This window comes from Bos javanicus, chromosome 28, assembly GCF_032452875.1.
Source record: "Bos javanicus breed banteng chromosome 28, ARS-OSU_banteng_1.0, whole genome shotgun sequence".
Taxonomy (NCBI): Eukaryota; Metazoa; Chordata; class Mammalia; order Artiodactyla; family Bovidae; genus Bos; species Bos javanicus.
The window spans coordinates 14,489,567-14,514,712 of record NC_083895.1 but is presented as its reverse complement, the minus strand read 5'-3'; the positions used below and the strand labels follow the sequence as shown (position 1 = coordinate 14,514,712).

The window sequence follows — 25,146 nt, the reverse complement described above, 5'->3', positions numbered from 1 at the left end:
TATATTTTCCAAGTAACTCTGAGAACCGATTTCTAGAGGTTTTTCCAATATTCATTAGATTCATAGGGTTTCTTCACTGTGAATATTCTATGTTGACATATACTGTGGTTTAACATTTGGTAGAAGGTATGTCACTTACATTATATTCTCCAGGTTTCTCAACTGCCTGAACTTGACTTTGTGTAGTAAAGCCTCTATTATTATGTAAATAAGAATCAAAAGACTGTTTCAGAGTTTTAATCTCCTGATCTTGAATTATAAAAGGTCTCTATTATGAAAGAGGGCTTTCCCATTTGGATTATGTTCTTTGGAATTTGCTTCAGTTTTCTCAATTATCGTTAACTAGTGCTGTTCCACTTCCAGTACCCCTATTAAGACCTTTTCTTAAAAAGCTTCTAATCTCAAAATTGAATTCTTGAACTTGCCTTGAATTTTCAGCTTGGCTTTCTGGGCATCTTGCTCCTTGGTCATGAGTATTGCATAGGTCTTCTACAAAGGAATCCAAAATTTAATACTTTATACATCTTAACACATTATTATGGTCATAGGGTGGATTCTTAGGTTTCAGGCTGTTATTCTCAAATGAAGGAGTTCTTAAGTGCAAACTTCCTCTATCTCAGTGGCTTAGAAAAAACATATAAATAACACTAAAACCTGCTACAGAGAAGAGAGAGAGATCTAGTTATAAATTCAGGTAACTTTGACACTACAAATATGACCTTAAAACCTTGGAGGAGAAAGTATAGACAAAAAAAAAAAAAAAAAAACCACCAAAAAAACACAAAGAATAGGGAGCAGAAAACAAAAGGTATTCAAAGTGCTGCTGAACAAGAATGTGAGACTCACAGAGCATGATGTGAGCCCATTAAGGAGAATGAATAGTAAGTAGGGTGATAAGGAAAATTAGTAGACAACTGTATTCACTGGAAATATCAAAGGAAAGATTATATTTGATGAAGGAGCTAAGTATAGGTCTTTACCCTCTCAAACCTAGTTTATAGTGTTAGGATTTCTAGTAATTAGACTATAAACTTCCACTTTATTCCTCTTTGCCCATACCCAACAATCTAGATGTCAACACTAAAGTGACCTTCTCAGAATATCCATTTCCTCATGTTTAGAGGAAGATTCTTCTTTTTCTAGTTGGCTGGTTCAGAAGACCCAGAAACACATACATCCAAAAGGTTTTTAAAAAAAGATTAAAAAAAAGGCAGAGTACAAGCCATCCCACAGAATGAATTCTCAGTTGTAGCACCAGAGATTTTCAGTATCGCCACATACTGCATCTGTGACTCAACACTAGTCTTATTCTGCTTTTATATCTTAACTCCCACATCTCTGCTTCAATTTTCTACATGATCTTTAAAGGGTAATTATTCAACGTCATTCTAGAATCTTGACAGACATTCATGTTTATTCATTTTTAAATGCTTGAAAAAAAGTGAGCTTATGAGTAGAGATTTTGGGTTAGAATTTCATGGCACTTGTAAGGAAAACACAAAGTTATCTGATAGGGATGTGTGCAAGGTTAACTTGGGATACTCATGAAATAAGACCTTAAGTATAAAAAGCACTTAAGAGAGCAGATAAAATGAAGATTAGCACATGTTTTGGGGCCACAAGGAAAAATAAGATGCAGCAGGCAATAAAGGGCCAGACTAGTTCTTGACAGAAAATTAGGTGTATTTTGTATCAGCTCTGAAATAATATAGCTAATGAAAGGCATAATGATTTATAATCCAATTTCAGAGATTAAAGAGAGAATAGTAAATTAAAATGGGTGCTGAAAATCTAAGGCATTTTATTGTTAATGAAAGGAGGAAAAATGGCACTTGAAAATTTTATAAGATAGATTTTATAAACACTTTAAGATTATAGCTGCATACTTTAATGCCAAGGAGTAACTGGAAATTCTAGCAAAAAGACAAAATGAGAGTTTAAGTGAAAAAGAAATAAATCTACTTTTAAAATGTCAAGTAAAAGAGGGAATGTTTTTTTAAACAAAAAATCAACCATCTCCATCTGCCCCACACAAAAGAGGGAATTTAGATGAGGAGGCAAAAACTGGAGGTGTGATTTATTTTGCTTACATATGCAGATCAAGTATCCTCAATCATTTCCAAAAGTTTAAGGACATTTAAAAAAGAGATTCTTGAAAAAAAATTTCAAAAAATCAAAGGCACCAATTCCAACCCCCTTATACAAGTTATAATTTCTAACTTACCAGGGTTGTTCTGACGTGGAAATTGTACTTCTAATATCCATGGTTCTTTTCCTTGCTTCAACTTGAAGATTGCATTTGGCCTATTTGCACAATAGCCTAGTAATAGAAAAGATAAAATAACACAAATTACTTGGAATACAGAAACTCTGAAGGATAAGGAAGTGTAGGTTAGGATCAGAACAATGAAGGTCTCACATAGATTTGGCAAATTTATTCTATTAGGGGAGTGCATGGGGACACAAATATTTTTCTGGTACCCAAAATGGATTCATCAACTTTGACCCTGAAAACAATGCTAATATTCAACCCTACAGGGGATTTACAAATTTCAGTAAGTGAGAAAGGAAATGCAAACTACTGGAGTTACAGATGCAGAAGATTTCCTCACCCACTGAGATGAGGTGACTGTAGTTCTCCTGCATCACTTCTCTATACAGGGTCCTCTGAGCAGTGTCCAGCAATTTCCATTCCTCCCGGGTGAATTCCACAGTAACATCCTTAAATGTTACTGGTCCCTGAAACAACATATTTCAATTCAAACGGAAGTGATCAAAATAGAGTACCATTAAAAAGACACGTAAACTAGCTGTTAATGTGTTAACTACAGGATTTACTCTGGAGAGTTAAGATATACTGCTACCTGTACCCTGTTTTACACATATATAAAATGTTTGTTCAGTATATATTTACTAAGATATCACTCCATGCCTAGAACTCTGCTAGAGATACAAAGATGAATTGAAAGCAACTATTCTTGTCATCAAGGAGCTTACATTCCAACAGAGAGGCAAAGATTAAATTCATAAATGCAATATGCATAGCAGGTGCATTGACAGAAATATGTACAAGATAAAAGGTGGTAAAAAAGAATGACCAAGATGGTGGAGAAGGAAGACTCTGAGCTTACCTCCTTCCACAGGCACACTGAAATTACAACGATTTACAGAGCAACTATCTTTGAAAATCATCTGAAGAGTAGCAAAAAAGATTCCCTACAACTAAATATATAAGGAAGGAACTACAATGACCTATATAGGAGGGTGGAGACACCCCTCTAGTAGTCAAGACCCACATCCCTGAGTAGGTGACCCATGAATGGGAGGCTAGTCAAAACTGTAGAAGTTCTCCCCAAGGAGTCAGAGGTCCAAGCCCCACATTGCACTCCCCTGCTGAGGGGTCCTGCACCATGAAGACAAACCCCCCAGAACACCTGGCTTTGTAGGCCAGTAAAACTTGAGAGCCAGAGGGCTATAGAAAACAGACACTCCACTCTAAAGGACACATGCAAAATCTCACACGGTCCAAATCATAGTGCAGAGGCAGTAATCTGAAGTGAGGCTGGCTCAGACCCATTTACAGATCTTGGAGAGCCTCTTGGAGAGTCAGGAGGCAACTGGAACTTCTCTTGAAGACACAGACACTGGTAGCAGCCACTTTGGAAGCTTGTTCTACCATAAGGACATTGGTTCTAATAAGCACCATTTTGGAATCCTCCCTCTAGCCTATTAGTGCTAGAGGCTTACTGGCCGACCAGTGAGCCGTCACCAATCCCAGTACACTTCAGGCTATTCTGCCAGCTGCATTGGGTCCCAGTCCAGGAACCCCATAGGACATGCAGCCAGCCAGGCAGGGACCCAGCTTCTCGCAACAGTGGGCCAGTAGCCACTGCATGAGGCAGGATCTGGCTTCCAATAGGGCTGAGGGTCAACCCTGGCTGTTAGTTTGCCCACAACAGTCAAGCCCACAATAAGGAAGGATTCATGTAGCCCATACATAAGGAGCCCTTAGAGCTCATAGCTCTGATGATGAGAAGCATATATTGCTGGGTTTCTCAGAATATCTCCACATAAGATTACTTCTCTAAGATTGGGAAATGTAACCAATTTACCAAATGCATAGATATAAAAACAGAGGATTAAGCAAAATGAGACAGAGAAACATGTTCCACACAAAAGAACAAGACAAAACCTCAGAAAAAGGATTAAATGAAGTTGAGAAAGCATTCTACCCAATAACAATATCTTTTATGAATACCTTTAACAAGTTACTAGTAAATCAAATCGAGCAAAATAAAAAAATTAGATTATAATTTACACTGTGATTTTGTGTGATTTATCCCAGGAATGCAAGAATGGCTCAACATACTAAAGTCAATAAATTTCATTAACAGAGCAAATGGGGGAAAAGTAGAAGATCATTTCAGATGATGCAAAAAAGTGTTTGACAAAATTCAACACTTTCATGATAAAAACATTTAGTAGACTAGAAATAGAAGGAAACTACCTCAAAATTATAATATTTTTAATCCACCTCTATCCCAGCTAACTTTATACTCAGTAGTGAAAGACAAAACTACATATAGAATATCCCTAAGAATCCACAAAAATAGAGCTAATAAACAAAGTCAGCACATTTCAGAATTATAAGATCAACACACAAACATCAGTTGTGTTTCTATTTACCAGTAATGAAAATCCAAAAGAGAAATTAAGACAATTCCATTTAATGTAGCATCAAAAAGAATAAAATACCTAGGGATAAATCTACTCAAGGAGTATATAAGACTCACACACTGAAAACTGCAAAACATCGCTGGAAGTATTAAAGAAGACCTAAATAAAAGAAATGATAGTATGTGTTTATAGACTGTAAGACTTAATATAGCTCAGGTGACAGTACTACTCAAACAAATTTATAGAATCAATGAAATCGCTATTAAAATCTCAATGACTCCTTCACAGAAATAGAAAAGCCAATCCTCAAATTTATACGGAATTGCAAGGAGTCTCTAACAGTGAAACAAAATTGGGAAAGAAACAATCAAAGGACTCCCACTTACTTAAAATCTTACTGTTAAAAGATGACACACAAAAAGAAAACTACAGGCCAATATCACTGATGAACATAGATGCAAAAATCCTTAACAAAATTCTAGCAAACAGAATCCAACAACACATTAAAAAGATCATACATCATGACCAAGTGGGCTTTATCCAGGGATGCAAGGATTCTTCAATATCCGCAAATCAATCAATGTAATACACCACATTAACAAATTGAAAAATAAAAGCCATATGATTATCTCAATAGATGCAGAGAAAGCCTTTGACAAAATTCAACATCCATTTATGATAAAACCCTCCAGAAAGCAGGAACAGAAGGAACATACCTCAACATATTAAAAGCTATATGACAAACCCACAGCAAACATTATCCTCAATGCTGAAAAACTGAAAGCATTTCGACCCTAAAGTCAGGAACAAGACAAGGGTGCCCACTCTCACCACTACTATTCAACATAGTCTTGGAAGTTTTGGCCACAGCAATCAGAGCAGAAAAAGAAATAAAAGGAATCCAAATTGGAAAAGAAGAAATAAAACTCTCACTGTTTGCAGATGACATGATCCTCTACATGGAAAACCCCAAAGACTCCACCATAAAATTACTAGAGCTAATCAATGAATATAGTAAAGTTGCAGGATATAAAATCAACACAGAGAAATCCCTTGCATTCCTATACACTAATAAGGAGAAAATAGAAAGAGAAATTAAGGAAACTATTCCATTCACCATTGCAATGAAAAGAATAAAATACTTAGGAATATATCTACCGAAAGAAACAAAAGACCTATATATAGAAAACTATAAAACACTGGTGAAAGAAATCAAAGAGGACACTAATAGTTGGAGAAATATACCGTGTTCGGAAGAATCAATATAGTGAAAATGAGTATACTACCCAAAGCAATCTATAGATTCAATGCAATCCCTATCAAGCTACCAATGGTATTTTTCACAGAGCTAGAATAAATAATTTCACAATTTGTATGGAAATACAAAAAACCTTGAATAGCCAAAGCAATCTTGAGAAAGAAGAATGGAACTGGAGGAAATCAACCCGCCTGACTTCAGGCTCTACTACAAAGCCACAGTCATCAAGACAGTATGGTACTGGCACAAAGACAGACATATAGATCAATGGAACAAAATAGAAAGCCCAGAGGTAAATCCATGCACCTATGGACACCTTATCTTTGACAAAGGAGGCAAGAATATACAACGGAGAAAAGACAATCTCTTTAACAAGTGGTGCTGGGAAATCTGGTCAACCACTTGTAAAAGAATGAAACTAGAACGCTTTCTAACACCATACACAAAAATAAACTCAAAATGGATTAAAGATCTAAATGTAAGACCAGAAACTATAAAACTCCTAGAGGAGAACATAGGCAAAACACACTCTGACATACATCACAGCAGGATCCTCTATGACCCACCTCCCAGAATATTGCAAATAAAAGCAAAAATAAACAAATGGGACCTAATTAAAATTAAAAGCTTCTGCACAACAAAGGAAACTATAAGCAAGGTGAAAAGACAGCCTTCAGAATGGGAGAGAATAATAGCAAATCAAACAACTGACGAATGACTAATCTCAAAAATATACAAGCAACTCCTGCAGCTCAATTCCAGAAAAATAAACGACCCAATCAAAAAATGGGCCAAAGAACTAAACAGACATTTCTCCAAAGAAGACATACAGATGGTTAACAAACACATGAAAAGATGCTCAACATCAGTCATTATCAGAGAAATGCAAATCAAAACCACAATGAGGTACCATTTCATGCCAGTCAGAATGGCTGCAATCCAAAAGTCTACAAGCAATAAATGCTGGAGAGGGTGTGGAGAAAAGGGAACCCTCTTACACTGTTGGTGGGAATGCAAACTAGTACAGCCACTATGGAGAACAGTGTGGAGATTCCTTAAAAAACTGGAAATAGAACTGCCTTATGACCCAGCAATCCCACTGCTGGGCATACACACTGAGGAAACCAGAATTGAAAGAGACATGCGTACCCCAATGTTCATCGCAGCACTGTTTATAATAGCCAGGACATGGAAGCAACCTAGATGTCCATCAGCAGACGAATGGGTAAGAAAGCTGTGGTACATATACACCATAGAGTATTGCTGCTACTGCTAAGTCGCTTCAGTCATGTCTGACTCTGTGCAACCCCGTAGACGGCAGCCCACCAGGCTCCCCCGCCCCTGGGATTCTCCAGGGAAGAACACTGGAGTCGGTTGCCATTTCCTTCTCCAGTGCATGAAAAGTGAAAAGTTAAAGTGAAATCGCTCAGTCATGTCTGACTCTTCACGACCCCATGGACTGCAGCCTACCAGGCTCCTCCATCCATGGGATTTTCCAGGCAAGAGTACTGGAGTGGGGTGCCATTGCCTTCTCCATATACACAATAAAGTATTACTCAGCCATTAAAAAGAATACATTTGTATTAGTTCTAATGAGGTGGATGCAACTGGAGGCAATTATACAGAGTGAAGTAAGCCAGAAAGAAAAACACCAATACAGTATACTAACGCATATATATGGAATTTAGAAAGATGGTAACGTTAACCCTGTAAGCGAGACACCAAAAAAGACACAGATGTATAGAACTGTCTTTTGGACTCTGTGGGAGAGGGCAAGGGTAGGATGATTTGGGAGAATGGCATTGAAACATGTATATTATCATATATGAAATGAATCGCCAATCCGGGTTCGATGCATGATACAGGATGCTCAGGGCTGGTGCACTGGGATGACCCAGAGGGATACTATGGGGAGGGAGATGGGAGAGGGGTTCAGGATGGGGAACGCATGTTCACCCGTGGCGGATTCATGTCAATGTATGGCAAAACCAATACAATATTGTAAAGTAATTAGCCTGAAATTAAAATAAATAAATTTATACTAAAAAAATTAAAAAAAAACTTAGTGTTATAGCTTCAGTATCAAAACAGTGTGACTGGCATAAAGACAGACATATTGTCCAATAGATAGAAATGAGAGTCTGAAAATAAAACCATACATCTATGGCCACCTCATTTTCAACAAGGAAGACAAGACCATTCAATAGAGAAAGAATAATTTCTTCAACAAATGACACTGGCAACTAGATGACCACATGCATAAGAAGAAAACTTGACCTCTACTTCACTGCATATAAAGAAATTGATACAACATAGATCACTGACCTAAATATTAAGAGCTAAAAATATAAAACTTAGAAGAAAACATAGGAATAAATTTCCTTATCTTGAATTTGACAACAGATTCAAGATATGACACCAAAAAGTACAAGCATTAAAAGAAAAATAAACTGATCTTACCAACTTTAAAACTTTTATAGGGACTTCCTTGGTGATCTAGTGTTAAGACTCTGTAGTTCCAATAGAAGGGGCATGGGTTTGATCCCTGGTTTGGGAACTAAGATCCCATATGCCACACAGTGTGGCAAACAAGAAAATATAATAAATAAATTAAAATTTGCATGCATCATAGAATAGTACCAAAATAGGAAAAAATATAACTCACAGAATAGAATATTTGCAAATCATATATCTGATTAAGGTATATTATCCAGAATATATAAAATATACTTAAAAATTCAATAACAAAAAAGGTAACCCTGACAAAAAATGAGCAAAGAAATTTAGCAGACATTTCTTTAAGTTATACAAATGAGCACATGAAAAGATGCTCAACATCATTATTAGTCTTCAGGGAAAAGCCAAATCAAAACCACGATATCACTTCCCATTCCTTATTATGGGTGTTTAAAAAAAAAAAACAAAATAACAAGTAATGGGGAGGATGTGGAGAAATTGTAATCCTTATACAATGCTTGTGGGAATATAAAATGGTACAGCTGCTATGGAAAAGTTCATCAATAACTTGAAAAGTTAAATATACAATTACCATTCGGTTCAGTTCAGTCACTCAGTCGTGTCCGACTCTTTGCGACCCCATGAATTGCAGCACACCAGGCTTCCCTGTCCATCACCAACTCCTGAAGTTCACTCAAACTCATGTCCATCGAGTTGGTAATGCCATCCAGACATCTCATCCTCTGTCGTCCCCTTCTCCTGCCCCCAATCCCTCCCAGCATCAGAGTCTTTTCCAATGAGTCAACTCTTCGTATGAGGTGGACAAAGTATTGGAGTTTCAGCCTTAGCATCAGTCCTTCCAAAGAACACCTAGGACTGATCTCCTTTAGGATGGACTAGTTGGATCTCCTTGCAGTCCAAGGGATTCTCAAGAGTCTTCTCCAATACCACAGTTCAAAAGCATCAATTCTTCGGCACTCAGCTTTCTTCACAGGTCAACTCTCACATCCACACATGACTGCTGGAAAAATCATAGCCTTGACTAGGTGGACCTTTGTTGGCAAAGTAATGTCTCTGCTTGTTAATATGCTATATAGGTTGGTCATAACTTTCCTTCCAAAGAGTAAGCATCTTTTAATTTCATGGCTGCAGTCACCATCTGCAGTGATTTTGGAGCCCCCCAAAATAAAGTCAGCCACTGTTTCCCCATCTATTTGCCATGAAGTGATGGGACCAGATGCCATGATCTTCGTTTTCTGAATGTTGAGCTTTAAGCCAACTTTTTCACTCTCCTCTTTCACTTTCATCAAGAGGCTCTTTAGTTCTTCTTCACTTTCTGCCATAAGAGTGGTGTCATCTGCATATCTGAGGTTATTATTATTTTTTCCAGCAATCTTGATTCCAGCTTGTACTTCTTCCAGCCCAGCGTTTCTCATGATGTACTCTGCATATAAGTTAACTAAGTAGGGTGATAATATACAGCCTTGACATGCTCCTTTTCCTGTTTGGAACCAGTCTGTTGTTCCATGCCCAGTTCTAACTGTTGCTTCCTGACCTGCATACAGGTTTCTCAAGAGGCAGGTCAGGTGGTCTGGTATTCCCATCTCTTTCACAATTTTCCACAGTCTACTGTGATCCACACAGTCAAAGGCTACAACCCATCAATTCCACTTCTAGATACATACCCAACAGATTTGAAAACAAATACTCATACACAAAAGCTATAGTGGCACTATTCACAAAGCCAAAAAGTGAAAGCCACCTGAATCTCAATCAATGGATGAACTGATAAACAATTGTGGTATAAACATACAATGGAATATTATTTTTCATAAAAATGAAGTATTGATACAAGGTACAGGGTGAATGAATTTGGAAAACATGCTAAATGAAAGAAGCCAAACAGAAAAGGCACATATTATATGATTCCACTTATATGAAATATTCAGAATGGGTAAATGCACAGAGACAAGGGCTAGGAGAGGGAATAGTTTAACAACGGTTTAATGGGAATGGGGTTTTCTTTTGGGATGGTGAAAATGTTTTGGAACTATATGTTGTAGTGGTCCCACAACATTGTGGATATACTAAATTGTATCCAATTGTATACTTGAAAATGGTCAATATTATGTGAATTTCACTTCAATTAAAACCAATAACACCTTCTAACAAATCTTAAGGCCCAAATGGTGTCAAAAGTGAATTCCACCAAGCATTGATGGCAAAACAATACCAATTATATGTAATCTTCCCTAGTGGCTCAGACAATAAAGCGTCTGCCTGCAATGTGGGAGACCTGGGTTCAATCCCTGGGTCAGGAAGATCCTCTGGAGAAGGAAATGGCAACCCACTCCAGTATTCTTGCCTGGAAAATCCCATGGACAGAGGAGCCTGGTAGGCTACAGTCCATGGAGTTGCAAAGAGTCAGACATGACTGACTTCTCTCTTTTGTCTCTACCATAAAACAAAGAGGAGAGAACTGTTCTCGATTGATTTTATGAAGCTCATATTACCCTGATACCTAAACCTAACAGAAACATTACCATAAAAGAAAATTACAGTGGAGGTTGGCACCTGTTTCTACCAGATTAAGAGTGCTGGTTGTTAAATTTTTAGCAATTGATTAAAATTATTTTGTAGCTTGAAATTAGCCACAGCAGGGGTATTTATACCACAAAAGTTGGTAAAGAATACAAAACCAGGTTTCTCTCTCAGTACCTAAAACTCTGATCATTAAAACACTTACCAGCATATTGACTACCAACCAGTATCTCTCATGATTATGATACAAAAATCTTCAACAAAATATCAGCAAATCCACTACCTGATTTCAGACTTATCACAAAGCTGTATTAATTGTGTTATTAGCAAAAGGATAAACACTCAGGATCAGTGGAACAAAAATAGTGTATCCAGTAATAGAACCACACATATAATTTTGATAAAGGTTCAAAAGAAATTCAGTGGATAAACAGTCATTTCAAAAAACAGTGCTGGAACAATGGACACTTAATCAAACTCCAGACTTTCACCAGTCTTTTCTTTAATGTCCCTTTTTTCATCCCATGATCTAATTCAGAATACTATATTGCATTTAGTTGTCATATCTCTTACGGTTTGTGACAGTCTTTCCTGTGTTTTATGACCTTGACAACTTTGAGAAATACTAGACAGATACTTTTTAGAATACCTTTTAATTTGCATTTTGTCTAGTGTTTTTCCGTTCGATTAGACTGAGATTCTCTGGGAGAATAACCCAGAGCCCTTCTTATCACAGTATATCAGGGGGTACATCATATCACAGGTGACGTTAACCTGGATCACTTTGTAAGGTAGTGGTTGCCAGTTTTCTCCACTGTAAAGTAACTGTATCTCCTTTTCATACTGTATTCTTTGAAAGCAATCACTAAGTCTAGCCCCTATTCAAGAAAGGAGGGAATAGGCCCCATCTCCAAGAGGGGGTAGAATCTAGATATATTATTTGGAATTCTTCAGAGGGCTCTCTTCTTCCCATTTATTTATTCAATCATTTACTTATATCACTGTGGTCTCAAATATTTATTACTTAGGGTTAGAATCCAATACCATGTTATTTATTTTGTTGCTCAAATTGTTCCAGCTCTGTCATAAGTCCAGTGGCCACAGGACTGGAAAAGGTCAGTTTTGATTCCAGTCCCAAAGAAAGGCAATGCCAAAGAATGCTCAAACTACTGCACAATTGTACTCATCTTACACACTAGTAAAGTAATGCTTAAACTTCTCCAAGCCAGGCTTCAGCAATATATGAACCATGAACTTCCAGATGTTCAAGCTGGTTTTAGAAACGGCAGAGGAACCAGAGATCAAGTTGCCAACATCCGCTGGATCATGGAAAAAGCAAGAGAGTTCCAGAAAAACATCTATTTCTGCTTTATTGACTGTGCCAAAGGCTTTGACTGTGTGGATCACAATAAACTGTGGAAAACTGTGAAAGAGATGGGAATACCAGACCACCTGACCTGCCTCTTGAGAAACCTGTATGCAGGTCAGGAAGCAACAGTTAGAACTGGGCATGGAACAACAGACTGGTTCCAAACAGGAAAAGGAGCATGTCAAGGCTGTATATTATCACCCTACTTAGTTAACTTATATGCAGAGTACATCATGAGAAACGCTGGGCTGGAAGAAGTACAAGCTGGAATCAAGATTGCTGGAAAAAATAATAATAACCTCAGATATGCAGATGACACCACTCTTATGGCAGAAAGTGAAGAAGAACTAAAGAGCCTCTTGATGAAAGTGAAAGAGGAGAGTGAAAAAGTTGGCTTAAAGCTCAACATTCAGAAAACGAAGATCATGGCATCTGGTCCCATCACTTCATGGCAAATAGATGGGGAAACAGTAGCTGACTTTTATTTTTGGGGGGCTCCAAAATCACTGCAGATGGTGACTGCAGCCATGAAATTAAAAGACACTCCTTGGAAGGAAAGTTATGACCAACCTATATAGCATATTAAAAAGCAGAGACATTACTTTGTTAACAGAGGTCCGTCTAGTCAAGGCTATGGTTTTTCCAGTGGTTATGTATGGATGTGAAAGTTGGACTAAAAAGAATGCTGAGTGCTGAAGAACTGATGGTTTTGAACTGTGGTGTTGGAGAAGACTCTTGAGAATCCCTTGGACTGCAAGGAGATCCAACCAGTCCATCCTAAAGGAGATCTGTCCTGAGTGTTCTTTGGAAAGACTGATGCTAAAGCTGAAACTCCAATACTTTGGACACCTGATGCAAAGAGCTGACTCGTTTGAAAAGACCCTGATGCTGGGAAAGATTGAGAGCAGGAGGAGAAACAGACGACAGAGGATGAGATGGTTGGATGGCATCACTCACTCGATGGACATGAGTTTAGGTAAACTCTGGTAGTTGGTGATGGACAGGGAGTCCTGGCGTGCTGCGGTTCATGGGGTTGCAAAGAGCTGGACACTACTGAGCGACTGAACTGGACTTGCCATGAGAAGCTCTTTGGGGTTGGTGCCTATGTCCATTTGATATGTCCCCATCACTGTGCTTTTGAGAAGTCCTTAATTTCTAATACTACAAAATGCTCTGGGCTTATTTTATGTTAGCCTTGCCTTTGCCCTAGAATCAATCATTTTCTCTGTGGAATTCTGGTTCCTTTTAATGTAGAATGATACTTAGAAACCAAGACCTGTGTGCAAGGTTTGCTCATGGCTACTGAGATGTCACTGCTTACAGGCCCTCTCAGCAGACAGTAAGTACATGTATGTTTGCATATTAACTCATGTACAAGCACATCTTTAACTTTTTATGTATCATATACATGCTAAGTTAATATGTGTTAAGATAACATATATCATTTGCTTTTCAATAAGTGGCAATGAAAAAAATGGGGATCCATACACAAAATGAACCTTAGTCAGTAACTTATTCTTCATACAAAAATCAAGTATAGATCTAAATATAAAATGTTAAACTACAAAATTATTTTAGAAGAAAAGTCTTTGTGACTTTAAAGACTTTTTAGACATGATACCAAAAGAAATTAAAAAGAAAAATCTGGAGTTCATCACATTTTCGTGAAATACAGTGTTAGGTGAATAAAAGATTAGCCACAAATAGTGAGGAAAATATTTGAAAATCACAAATCTAACAAAGTATTGTTCTTGTATACAGAATACATAAAGAATTTTGAACATTCATTAAGAAAACAGCCCAATTTAAAAATGAACAGAAGATTTGAAGAGACACTTAACAATAGAAGATATATGGATAACACAAGCACATCAAAAGATTTTCAGTATCATTAGTCATTAGAAGAATGCATATTGAAACCACAATGGGATAGCAAAGCACACCTATCTAAATAACTTTAGGAAAAAAGCAAACTGAAATACCAAGTGCTGACAAGAATGGGAAATAAGTGGAACTCTGATACATTGCAGTAAGAGCACAAGCTATTCAAGAAAACAATTTGGCAGTTTCTTATAAAATTAATTATAACAATACCATATGACCAAGTAAGCACATGCTGAAGTATTTACCCAAAGAGAAATTAAAATCTGGGTACACACAAACATCTGAATGCAAATGTTTATAACAGCTCTTTTCATAATTGCCCCCCAAAACCAAAACAACCTATATATTTGTCAACTGGTATATGGGGTACACACATACAACTGAATTCTTATTGTTTAGTCAATAAGTCATGTCCAACTCTTTTGCAGCCCTATGGTCTGTAGTCCACCAGGCTTCTCCATCTGTGGGATTTCCCAGGCAAGAATACTGGAGTGGGCTGCCATCTCCTCTTCCAGGGGATCTTTCTGACCAGGGATCAAACTCGTGTCTCCTGCATTGGCAGGCAGATTCTTTAAAACTGCTGAGCCACCAGGGAATTACCATATGATCCAGCAATCCCATTTCTAGTTATGTATACAAAAGAATTCAAAGCAGGGTCACAAACAGATATTTGTACATCAATGTTCATAATAAAAGCATTATTCACAATAGCTACAATGTACAAGTAACCAAGGTGTCCACCAACAAGTGTAAACAAAATTATGTATATTACATAAGCAAAATGTAATATGTATCAAACAATGGAATATTATTTGGCCCTAAAAGGAAGGGAATCCTGTGACATGCTACAACATGGATGAGCCTTAAAGACACTGTTCTGAGTCAAATAAGCCAGGACAAATACTATAGGATTCTACTTATATGAGGCACCTAGAGTAGTCAAATTCATACAGACAGAAAGTAGAATGGTGTTTCCCGAAGTATGGGGGGAATGGTGACAGTGACAGTTGCTCAACAATGTGAATATACTTAATGCCACAAATCTATACATTTAAAATTTGTTATGATGGTAAATTTTGTTGTGTGTGTGTTATTACAATTATAAATAAATCAACTACACTTCAATTTTAAAAAAGAAAAAGCAAAAAGCAACCCACCACAAACACAATAAAAACAGCTATATGAAAGTATCAAATATTAACTTAAGCACTAGAATTTGAAGGGTAAAGATCCAAGGGCTACCTTGTTGGCTCAATGGTAAAGAATCCATCTGCCAATGCAGGAGACATGGGTTTGATCCCTGATCCGGGAATATCCCACATGCCTCAGAGCAACTAAGCTCGCATGCCACAACTATTTAGCCTGTGCTCTAGAGCTTGGGAACCAAAACTACTGAATCCCCACATGCCCTAGAGCCCATGCTCTGCAGCAAGAGAAACCCACACACTGCAACTAGAGAGTAGCCCCCATTTGCTGCAACTAGAGAAAGTCTGCACAGTAATGAAGGCCTAACACAGCCAAAAATAAATATTTTTTAAGAGATCCAAGAAAAAAGTGAAATTAGTTGAGATAAGTCCTACCCCTGCTTAGAATTTTCAGCGCATTTTCAAATTTCATAGCCAGGATAAAAATGTAAAGCAAAAGCACCTCAGGGCTAGCATCTCTAAAATAAGGATAAAGAAACAATTCCTGATAGAATGTAGAGGAGCAAAAGAGAAACTGATCTTACCTTAACAATGAGAACAAGCCCCTAACCTACAAAACTATTTTCTAAAGTCAGAGATCTGAGAATCTAAAGGTAAACAAAGGAAAAAATTCAGAAGAGACAAATATTTCAAAAGCAAACAGAAAACCACAATTTATTTCATTCTCCAGGGCAAGCAGGTAAGAGAGGAAACTGTTCAACTTTTAATAAACATTTAATGTTTGCTTATGATCTTGTGTGATGTATCAGAATCCCTAAGAATTCTGGTCACAAAGCAAGCCAACACCAACTTGCCTGCTGACACTACCTGGTAACTGAATGGGGATTTCACATTCAAGAGGTCCCCAAACAGAAGCTTTGTATCTGTGGAACTTTTTTACTTCCTATCAAATGTCACAAAGTAATAAGTTCATTTTAAGCTGGGGAAGCAGTTTCTGGAACCAAAGGAAAGCATAATTTATATGGATGCTCTGAAATACAAATACTATCTCCCCCCATCAGTCAGTTTAGTCGCTCAGTCGTGTCCGACTTTTTGTGACCCCATGGACTGCAGCACGCCAGGCTTCCCTGTCCATCACCAACTCCCGGAGCTTGCTCAAACTTATGTCCATTGAGTTGGTGATACCATCCAAGCATCTCATCCTCTTTCACTCCCTCTCCTCCTGCCTTTCATCTTTCCTAGCATCAGGGTCTTTTCCAATGTGTCAGCTTTTTGCTTCAGGTGGTCAAAGTATTAGAGTTTCAGCTTCAGCATCAGTCCTTCCAATGAATATTCAGAACTGATTTCCTTTAGGATTAACTGGTTTGATCTCCTTGCAGTCCAAGGGACCCTCAAGAGTCTTCTCCAACACCACAGTTCAAAAGCATCAATTCTTCGGCAGTTCAAAAGCATGAATTCTAAGGCGCTCAGCTTCCTTTATGGTCCAGCTCTGACATCCATACATGACTATTGGAAAAACCATAGCTTTGACTAGACGGACTTTTGTTGGCAAAGTAATGTCTCTGCTTTTTAATATGCTGCCTAGGTTGGTCATAGTTTTTCTTTCAAGGAGCGTCTTAATTTCATGGCTGCAGTCACCATCTGCTGTGATTTTGGGGCCCAAAAAAGTAAAGTCTGTCACTGTTTCCACTGTTTCCCCATCTATTTGCCATGAAGTAATGGGACCGGATGCTATGATCTTAGTTTTTTGAATGTTGAGTTTCAAGCCAGATTTTTCACTCTCCTCTTTCTCTTTCATCAAGAGACTTAGTTCCTCTTCACTTTCTGCCATAAGGGTGGTGTCATCTGCATATCTGAGGTTATTGATATTTCTCCCGGCAATCTTGATTCCAGCTTGTGCTTCATCCAGCCCAGCATTTTGCATGACATGCTCTGCATATAAGTTAAATAAGCAGGCTGACAATACACAGGGGATGACAGAGGATGATATGGCTGGATGGCATCACTGACTCAATGGACATGAGTTTGAGTAAACTCCAGGAGTTGGTGATGGACAGGGAGGCCTGGCATGCTGCAGTCCATGGGGTCACAAAGAGTCAGACACGAATGAGTGACTGAACTGAACCAAACTGAATACACAGCCTTGACGTACTCCTTTCCTAATTTTGAACCCATCCATTGTTCCACTTCCAGTTCTAACTGTTGCTTCTTGACCTGCATACAGATTTCTCAGGAGGCAGGTAAGATGGTCTGGTATTTCCATCTCTTTAAGAATATTCCAGTTTGTTGTGATCCACACAGTCAAAGGCTTTGGTGTAGTCAATAAAGCAGAAGTAGATGTTTTTTTCTCTAAGTACATGGCAATGACCCTGCAAAGGTTGGGAGCAGGGCACTGGGGCAGAATGAGATGTCTCAGGTGCTAAAAGCTCTACAGGGCAGGAACTCCTCAGTCACCTGAAAGAAAAGCTGAATGCTAGGCTATAAAGCACATCAATGGAGCTTTGGTGGTGTTCACCACCCAAGCCCTGCTGAAGGGAAGCCTTGATACTGCCCTCAAATCATCTGATGTTGGTGAAGAACTGTGTCTAATTTAAAGCCCAGGGCCAGCTCAACTACATATGTGACTTAGCAAGCAGAGGAAGGGATGTGCCTTTTTATGCAGGTATTATTTACTTCAATCTCTACTGTACTTTTACACATAATGTCTAGCATAAAATAAAGAAATAGGAGACATGCAAAGAAGTAGAACATTTTGATTCATACTGAACAAGGGAGTCTATTGAAACAGACCTACAGATTAACCTGGATTTGCGATTAGCAGATAAGGACTTTAAAGTAATTACAATAAAACTAAATAAATAAAATTAAATGACCTAGTGAAAAAAATAGAAAATACAAGTGAAATAATGGGGAATCTTAGCAGATAAAGAAAAACAAAGAGAAAAAAACAGGAATTTTTAGAACTGAATAATACAATATCAGATGTGGATTTTACAGGCTTATGAATGAAGAACACTGACAGAACAAAAGAAGGAAGCCATAAACTTGAAAAAAGTCAGCTGAATAGAAACAGCCATCCCAAGGGACCCCACACACAAAACAAACCTCAACTAGATAGATCATCTGAACATTTGGGACAGTATGTACATAGTTCAACATTTGTGTAACTGGAATTTTAGAAAGAAAAAGAGGATGAGGCAAAGAAAATATCTGAAGAGTGAGTTCTGAGAATTAAAAAAAAATGATAAAAAAGCAACAACCCATAAATCATTGTCATTCTTCAAAAGAGATACAGAACAAATCATGCCTATGTACATTATGGTCTAACTATTGAAAACTAAAGATAGAATGAAAATCTGAAGCACAGAGGAGAAAACACATTATATTCAGGTGGATAACAGTAAGATGAAGACAAGTTTCTCATCAGAAACAACAGAAGCCAAAAGACAAAGACATCCTAAAAATGCAGAAACAGAAAACTCTCAACACAGTTCTATACCTAGCAAAATATCATTCAAAAACCACAGTGAAATAAAGACATTTTCATAAAGACTAGCTAAGCAGATTTGTCACCATCAGTGCAGAATACATGAAATAATAAAATAAGTTGCTTAGACTGAAGGGAAAATATATCAACAGAGAACCCTAGACCCATAGGAAGGAATAATGAGCTCCCAAAGCAGATACATATATAAACAGTAAGAGTTATTTACACATGTGCACACATGTTTCTTTAGAATATTAATATTGTTTAAAGCAAAATAACAAGTATTGGGGGTTAAAAAATATAAAAGTAAGATATAAGGACCATAAGGTTTGAGGGTATAAAGAGAATTATACTGATAAAAGTTCATTACACTGTTCATGAGTATAGTATTTGAAGACACCATTATTTTAATGGTGCATGTTGTAATCTCCAGACTAAGGAGTAAACAAAATAACACATAAAGCTTCAAAGTCAATAAAGAAAATACAATGTAATACTCAAAATACTCAAATACTCAATCCAAAGGAAGTACAATAAATCTCAGTAGGATAAAAAGAAATATACATAAAACATACTAGAATAAAAGTTATCTTAAAAAGCAGCTAGCCCCAGACAAATTTATTTCAAAGTTAACAGGTGAATTTTCAATAGTACTAGTAGTAGAAGACAGTGAATGCTTTTCAATGTTTTAAAAGGTAAAAACTCAATCAAGATTTCCACACACAATGAAAAAGCTCTTTGTAGATATTTCATATAGAGAAAACTGAGAATTTCTACCAGCAGACCCTCACTAAAACAACAGGCAAGCAGAATAAAAACAATAACTAAAAATGCTATTTTCAAACAGATAAAAGCTGATGCCAGTAGAACTTGAGAGATGCAAGAAATAATTAAAAGAAAGATCTAATTTGGCCAAAATCCCTTAAAAATCAAACTATCTGCATAAATTAAACTTTTCCAAGAGTTTGTAGTGATGACTGCACTTAAAATTATTTCAGAAAACAAAAAGGTTACTAATTATTTCTGTTGTCCTAAACTGACCATTCAGCAGTAAGTTACAGAGACTAAGGTAAGAAAAACGTCATGTGCCACCCCTGAATTAATACTATAAGGAAATTTTTTAAATGCGTTCAATACTGACCAAAGCAGAACTGTAGAATAGGTTAAAAATTTCCCTCTTTCTAGAGTCTCTACTTTTCCTACATTCAAGCCGAAAGGCTATGATTTCTAGTCAATAAAAGAAAATTTCCACACTGAAAATGTATGGCATGGTGGTAATAACACTTCCCAAGTTGGCTGAGAGGATTATGTAAGACAAACTACATCAAGCGCTCACCAAACGGCCAGGAATTTCATTAATTGCTAAGTATGCTGTTTTGTTTTTAAAAATTAAGTTCAAAAAGCAAAGAAATGGTTACCACAGAATTCAGAATTTTCTCTGGTTAATGGTAGGATGAGATTTAAGGAAGGGTACACAGGGTAATTTTCATTGCTTAAGTCAGACAGGACATAGAGTGGTATTACTTAATTAGTATTCCCTAAATTATACTTATATGTTATGTATATTACTTTGACTGCATAAAGTATGATTTTTAAAATAATTTAATGAATAAAAAATTAATTTCTATAGCCAGTAAAATCCTACATATTCTACTCCCTCTACCTCTTAGACCTTAAGTTTTACTGCTGTCTCCCAAGTTCACCTCTCTCTCAATACTGTTTTTGGAACATGCCTCAGGGTGTCTGCATCTGCTTTTCCATCTATGAAGAATGCTTTTCCTCCAGATTTCTACCTGGATATCTCACTTAATTCAAGATATTCCTCAAATATTACTTTTTAGAGTGGCATTCCTTAATCAACTTATTCCTTCTTCCTCACTTTTAACATGCTGTTCTCTTACATTGCTTGAGTTTACCTTTGAGCACATACATCAGAAATATTGCTCAAATATTGACACACTTTATTAACATTAAAAATCACATTCATTAATACTCTTATCAATCTCATCAGAAAAAATCTTTAAATATTAGCATTTGTTAACTTTGCAAGTTTTCCAACATTCTGATTTTCACTTGAAAGCACTTTTAATGTTAGCAACAAACACAAACAGGTATTTCCCATCAATTGACAGGCTCACTTCACTCATTTTTGAGAAAATGTATGAATACCACGTGAATACCATAGTTTGTCTGTCAGTTGCTCTTTCACATAAAAATGAGATTTCATGAAAAAAAGTGGCTAGGTAAGCTCACAAATCAATCACTTTAAGTGCTTTTCCTCAAGACAACCAACCATCATATACCAGTATGCAGCAAATTTATGAACTTTCCATTTCATCCCACTGGGTAAGAAAAAGATGTGTACTCAAAGGTCAAGATTTAATAAAATTAATAACTTTTACTGTTTCATCAAAGACATCCTTAAGTAAATGTGGCAATTTTTTTTAACTATGCAACGTATTGTGGAGGAATATAATGTCATTGGTGTCATCATCCTGATTTATGCCAGGTAGGCAGCTGTGCTTTTACACTATCAGTGCTAATTTCATCAGTGTAAAAGGCAATTTGTATCCTGGTATTATGTTTTGACAGAGAAGGCAATGGCAACCCACTCCAGTGTTTCTGCCTGCAGAATCCCAGGGATGGCAGAGCCTGGTGAGCTGCCATCTATGGGGCCGCACAGAGTCGGACACAACTGAAGCGACTTAGCAGCAGCAGCATTATGTTCTGAGGGGCTTCCCTCGTGGCTCAGATTGTAAAGAATCTGCCTGCAGTGTGGGAGATCTCGGTTCGATCCCTGGGTTGGAGAAAACCCTGGAGAAGGATATGGCAAATTGCCCCACTATTCTTGCCTGGAAAATTCCATGGACAGAGGAGTATGGCGGGCTACAGACCATGGGGTCACAGAGAGTCAGGGATGACAGAGCACACACATTATGTTTTGACCTCACAGACTCACGGAAGGGTCTTGGGGTTCCCAGAACACACTTTGTAACTTGTTGTATTCAAACAATATCTTCCCCAAAGGTGATTTTTAATGATTTCCACTTTTCTAATTTAATATATGGGCTCTCTTTCATAAAACTCACTGAAAACTTACAGAGTGAAATAAAGAAAGAGGTAAATAAATGACTTACCCTGTACTTGTTCATTTTCTGCTGCTATTGGAAAGTATAGAAACTATGAAGTCAGGAGAGGAAAAGTTGAAAGACAGAAGTCCTAAGAGACCTTATCTTGAAGTCAGGATCACCTGTGAGAAATTTACATACAACATTTTAGTAAAAGATAAACCTCTGGGAAAACGTCCCTTTGAGCCACACGAAGGAATAGGAAGGACCATGATAAAGGAGTACCCACCTGTCCATTGGTGACTCATATAATCTTGATGAATCTGAACATTTTTGAATCTAAACATGCTTTCCTATTGGCTGTTTCAAAAATTATGTGTCCATTACTAAATAATACAAACAATTGAAAACTTATATGTCCAATAATAGCAGATTAGTTAATCAAGGTATATAATATATATCCAAAGTATGGAACCCTATACCGGCATTACAAATAATGTTTGTAAAGAGAAATATCTATTAATATGGAAAATCTTTAAGTTACTAACAATTTTGCCTATCAATATTATAAACCCCACAAGGTTAGAAAGTCTTCAAAGCTCTCAAAAATAGGATTTTTCTTCTTCCTAAATTTCATTTTCTCCAAAATCACTTTTTCAAAAATTTTGCTTTGACTATAAATGGTGTAGTGACAGGGAGGCTCCAGCTCTGCTAAGCTCTATTAACATACCTAGTGACAGTCTTAGTTCTATGCTTTTATCTTTAACATAAGAAGGAATTAGGTAATTTTAAACAATCATGTACTATTCTAATTCTGTAAATCTTCAATTCAACACCACAGATACAATAGAACCAGGGAATGCACTGTCCCCTCCAACCTTGGACTGGGGCCTAGAGCAAACAAAGTGCAGATAGGCCTTAATGAATTCTGACACAGCCATCTAATCTGTTCACAGTGACACAAATTTAACTTCTAAAATAACAATTCGGCACCATAATCCCCAAACAGGCACTTCATGTAGTGAGCAAAAGTTAACTAGATGCCATAATGTGAGGTCCTTCCCATATGCAGAGGACACCACTTCCAGCCGCCCTGGTACTTACAAAACGTCTACTTACTAAATCTAGATGCACCATCCAATCAGAGGCATGATATCACCTTCATAATATGGAGCATGGATGAAACCGCAGTTTTCATCTTTTTAAAAAGTCTGTCCCATTTCCGACCTGGCTTGGATACGATTCTTAGCTTCTCCAGTAAAACTTAAAATTCAGGGTTTCAACTATGGTTTAAATTTCCATGTTTAACAGTCATCTGAGAATACACAGGTCAGAGAATGCAGAAGGGCCTTAATTAACCTTTTACACAGGGGTTCTAAGGAAAATAGAATACTGTAAGGTAAGATTCCTGGAGAAGGAAATGGCAACCCACTCCAGCATCCTTGTCTGGAAAATCTCATGGACAATGGAGCCTGGTGGGCTGCAGTCCCTGGGGTCGCAAAGAGTCGGCCACTACTGAGCGACTAACACTAAGGTAAGACTAGATCCATGACACGCTGGTGGTGCTCAGGGACAATCACTGTATTAAATAAAACTTCAGGGTGGGAAACAGCATGAATACAGAGTAAAACAAATCAGAATTTAAATCCCACCTGCTAATGATGGCTAAACCAGTTTCTCTCTCTGAACCTTTAGTATCTGTATTTATTAAATGGAGGTGGTTAATACCGATTCGAAGGATGGTTATTATTAAATGAGCCAATAATGAAAAGAACAGCATAATGAGAAAAGCAGCTCACCTTTATTGAAGCCTTATCATACTTCATATACACTTCCCTATTTAATACAAGAAACGACCCTAAAGGCTGTTGTACTCTTACAGATGAGTATCAGAGTCCTACCCGGATTAACTTGCCCATTTACCGGCGGGCTCTGGAGTTGAGCCCAGATCCCTCTGGTTTCACAGCGCCACGTCTCCAGCAGCCAGCGCCGCCCACGCGCCGGCGCGGACGTGACGGGCTTGGGATACACGTCACAATCGGCCGTTCTCTCGCGCGCCCCAGGCCTCCTCCAGCCACCCCTTTCCCGCAGGTCGAGAAACGCGGCTCCTGGGGAGGAACGGGGCTGCAGACAACCGTCCCTCCGCCAGGCCCCTTGCCTGGCCTCCTCCCCAGGCCTCCTCTAAGGGCAGTCCGGCGCGTAGAGGGGGGCGGCCGTCGGCTGCCAGATTTCCCGACTTGGCACAGCCGCGGAAACCCGGCTTCCCCCCAACCCGGCCTAGCGCCCGTAGTGAGGCCTCCGACACACCTGCAGGGGCTCGGCCTTCGCTCCTGGCCCGCGCAGGTTCCAGGCCCGCCCTCTGCGGCGCCTAGCGGACCTGGAGGCTCCTGAGTCCTCTCCCCCCGGGGGCGTGAGGTGGACAATGGCGACCACTGAAAGGAGGTGGAATTGCTCATGCGCGGAAGGCTTCTGCGCCCCACTCGGGAATTGCGCTTCCACTTTGGGTGACGTCACGAGGATCGGCTTCTTCCCGCGATCTGAGCTGGTCCTTTCTTTACTCTCAGTGGAGACGGGTTAGAGCTGGCCATCCTCAGTGTATGGTTTGAAAACAGGAAACTACCGTGAGGTAGTGCGATGAATAGCCATAGTAATACTTAAAGATAGTACTCGAAGCTAGGGGGATGAACAATGCGTAGTAAATGGTGTCAAGTTTTCTCACTTTTATCTTTCATCCTAAATTCACATGGTAATTGGGGTGGCCATCTCTATCAGTAAATTGCTTTTATCCAGATGAAAAGTAAAGCTTCTTGTTTGTTTATGACAAATAGTTACAACTTGTAAACGAAGAGCCTGGGAGTTTACCACAGGCAGGAGGAGATGGGGTGCTATCTTCCTAGATGTTTGTTTACATTTCAAAGACTTGCCTCCAAGGCCTTTAAAGGTATTCCTGGGTGGTAAAACTAACAAGAGGTTTATTTACTTTTAAAAAAGATTTGCATGCATCTCAAAGGGACAGAAAAAGGATTTCAATTACAAGTTTTAACAAAGAAATGCTCTAAGAAAAGAGGGGAGGAAAATCTTCCCCATTTTTGAACCAGGGAAAATTCAAGTTTTTAATATTTGGATTTACTCTAACAGGAAACGCTGTAAAACTTAATTTGAGTCAAATGACAATTTTTTTTTTTCTGAGAGTTTGGTTTTGTTTTCCTTGACAAGTAATTTTAAACTTCATCAGGAAATGCATAATCTAAAAAGAATAG

General features: G+C 38.0%; 2 protein-coding genes across 9 annotated transcripts in view; one reads left to right on the top strand and one right to left on the bottom strand.

The window, feature by feature from the left end:
* The window catches only part of ZNF25 (zinc finger protein 25), a 27,714-nt gene extending 3,434 nt beyond the window's left edge, over positions 1-24,280 (bottom strand). The window contains exons 1-6 of one of the 6 annotated variants that reach the window (XM_061404961.1): positions 24,194-24,274; positions 22,176-23,201; positions 21,956-22,068; positions 2,613-2,739; positions 2,225-2,320; positions 426-489 (exon numbers count right to left, since the gene is read on the bottom strand). In XM_061404961.1, coding sequence (XP_061260945.1) covers positions 426-489; positions 2,225-2,320; positions 2,613-2,739; positions 21,956-21,970 — 302 coding nt within the window. In that variant the 5' untranslated portion in view covers positions 21,971-22,068; positions 22,176-23,201; positions 24,194-24,274. Of the gene's footprint in view, positions 1-425; positions 490-2,224; positions 2,321-2,612; positions 2,740-21,955; positions 22,069-22,175; positions 23,202-23,685 lie in introns of all 6 variants that reach the window. The other 5 variants (XM_061404958.1, XM_061404960.1, XM_061404962.1 and 2 more) reach the window with 5 other exon arrangements.
* Positions 1-25,146, top strand: part of LOC133240349 (zinc finger protein 37A-like) — an 81,958-nt gene that overhangs the window by 39,011 nt on the left and 17,801 nt on the right. Inside the window, exon 1 of one of the 3 annotated variants that reach the window (XM_061404967.1) lies at positions 24,278-25,146. The exons of the other annotated variants lie outside the window; for them this stretch is intronic. The gene's annotated coding sequence lies outside the window, so the exon portion shown is untranslated. Of the gene's footprint in view, positions 1-24,277 lie in introns of those variants that run through there. 3 annotated transcript variants of the gene reach the window in all.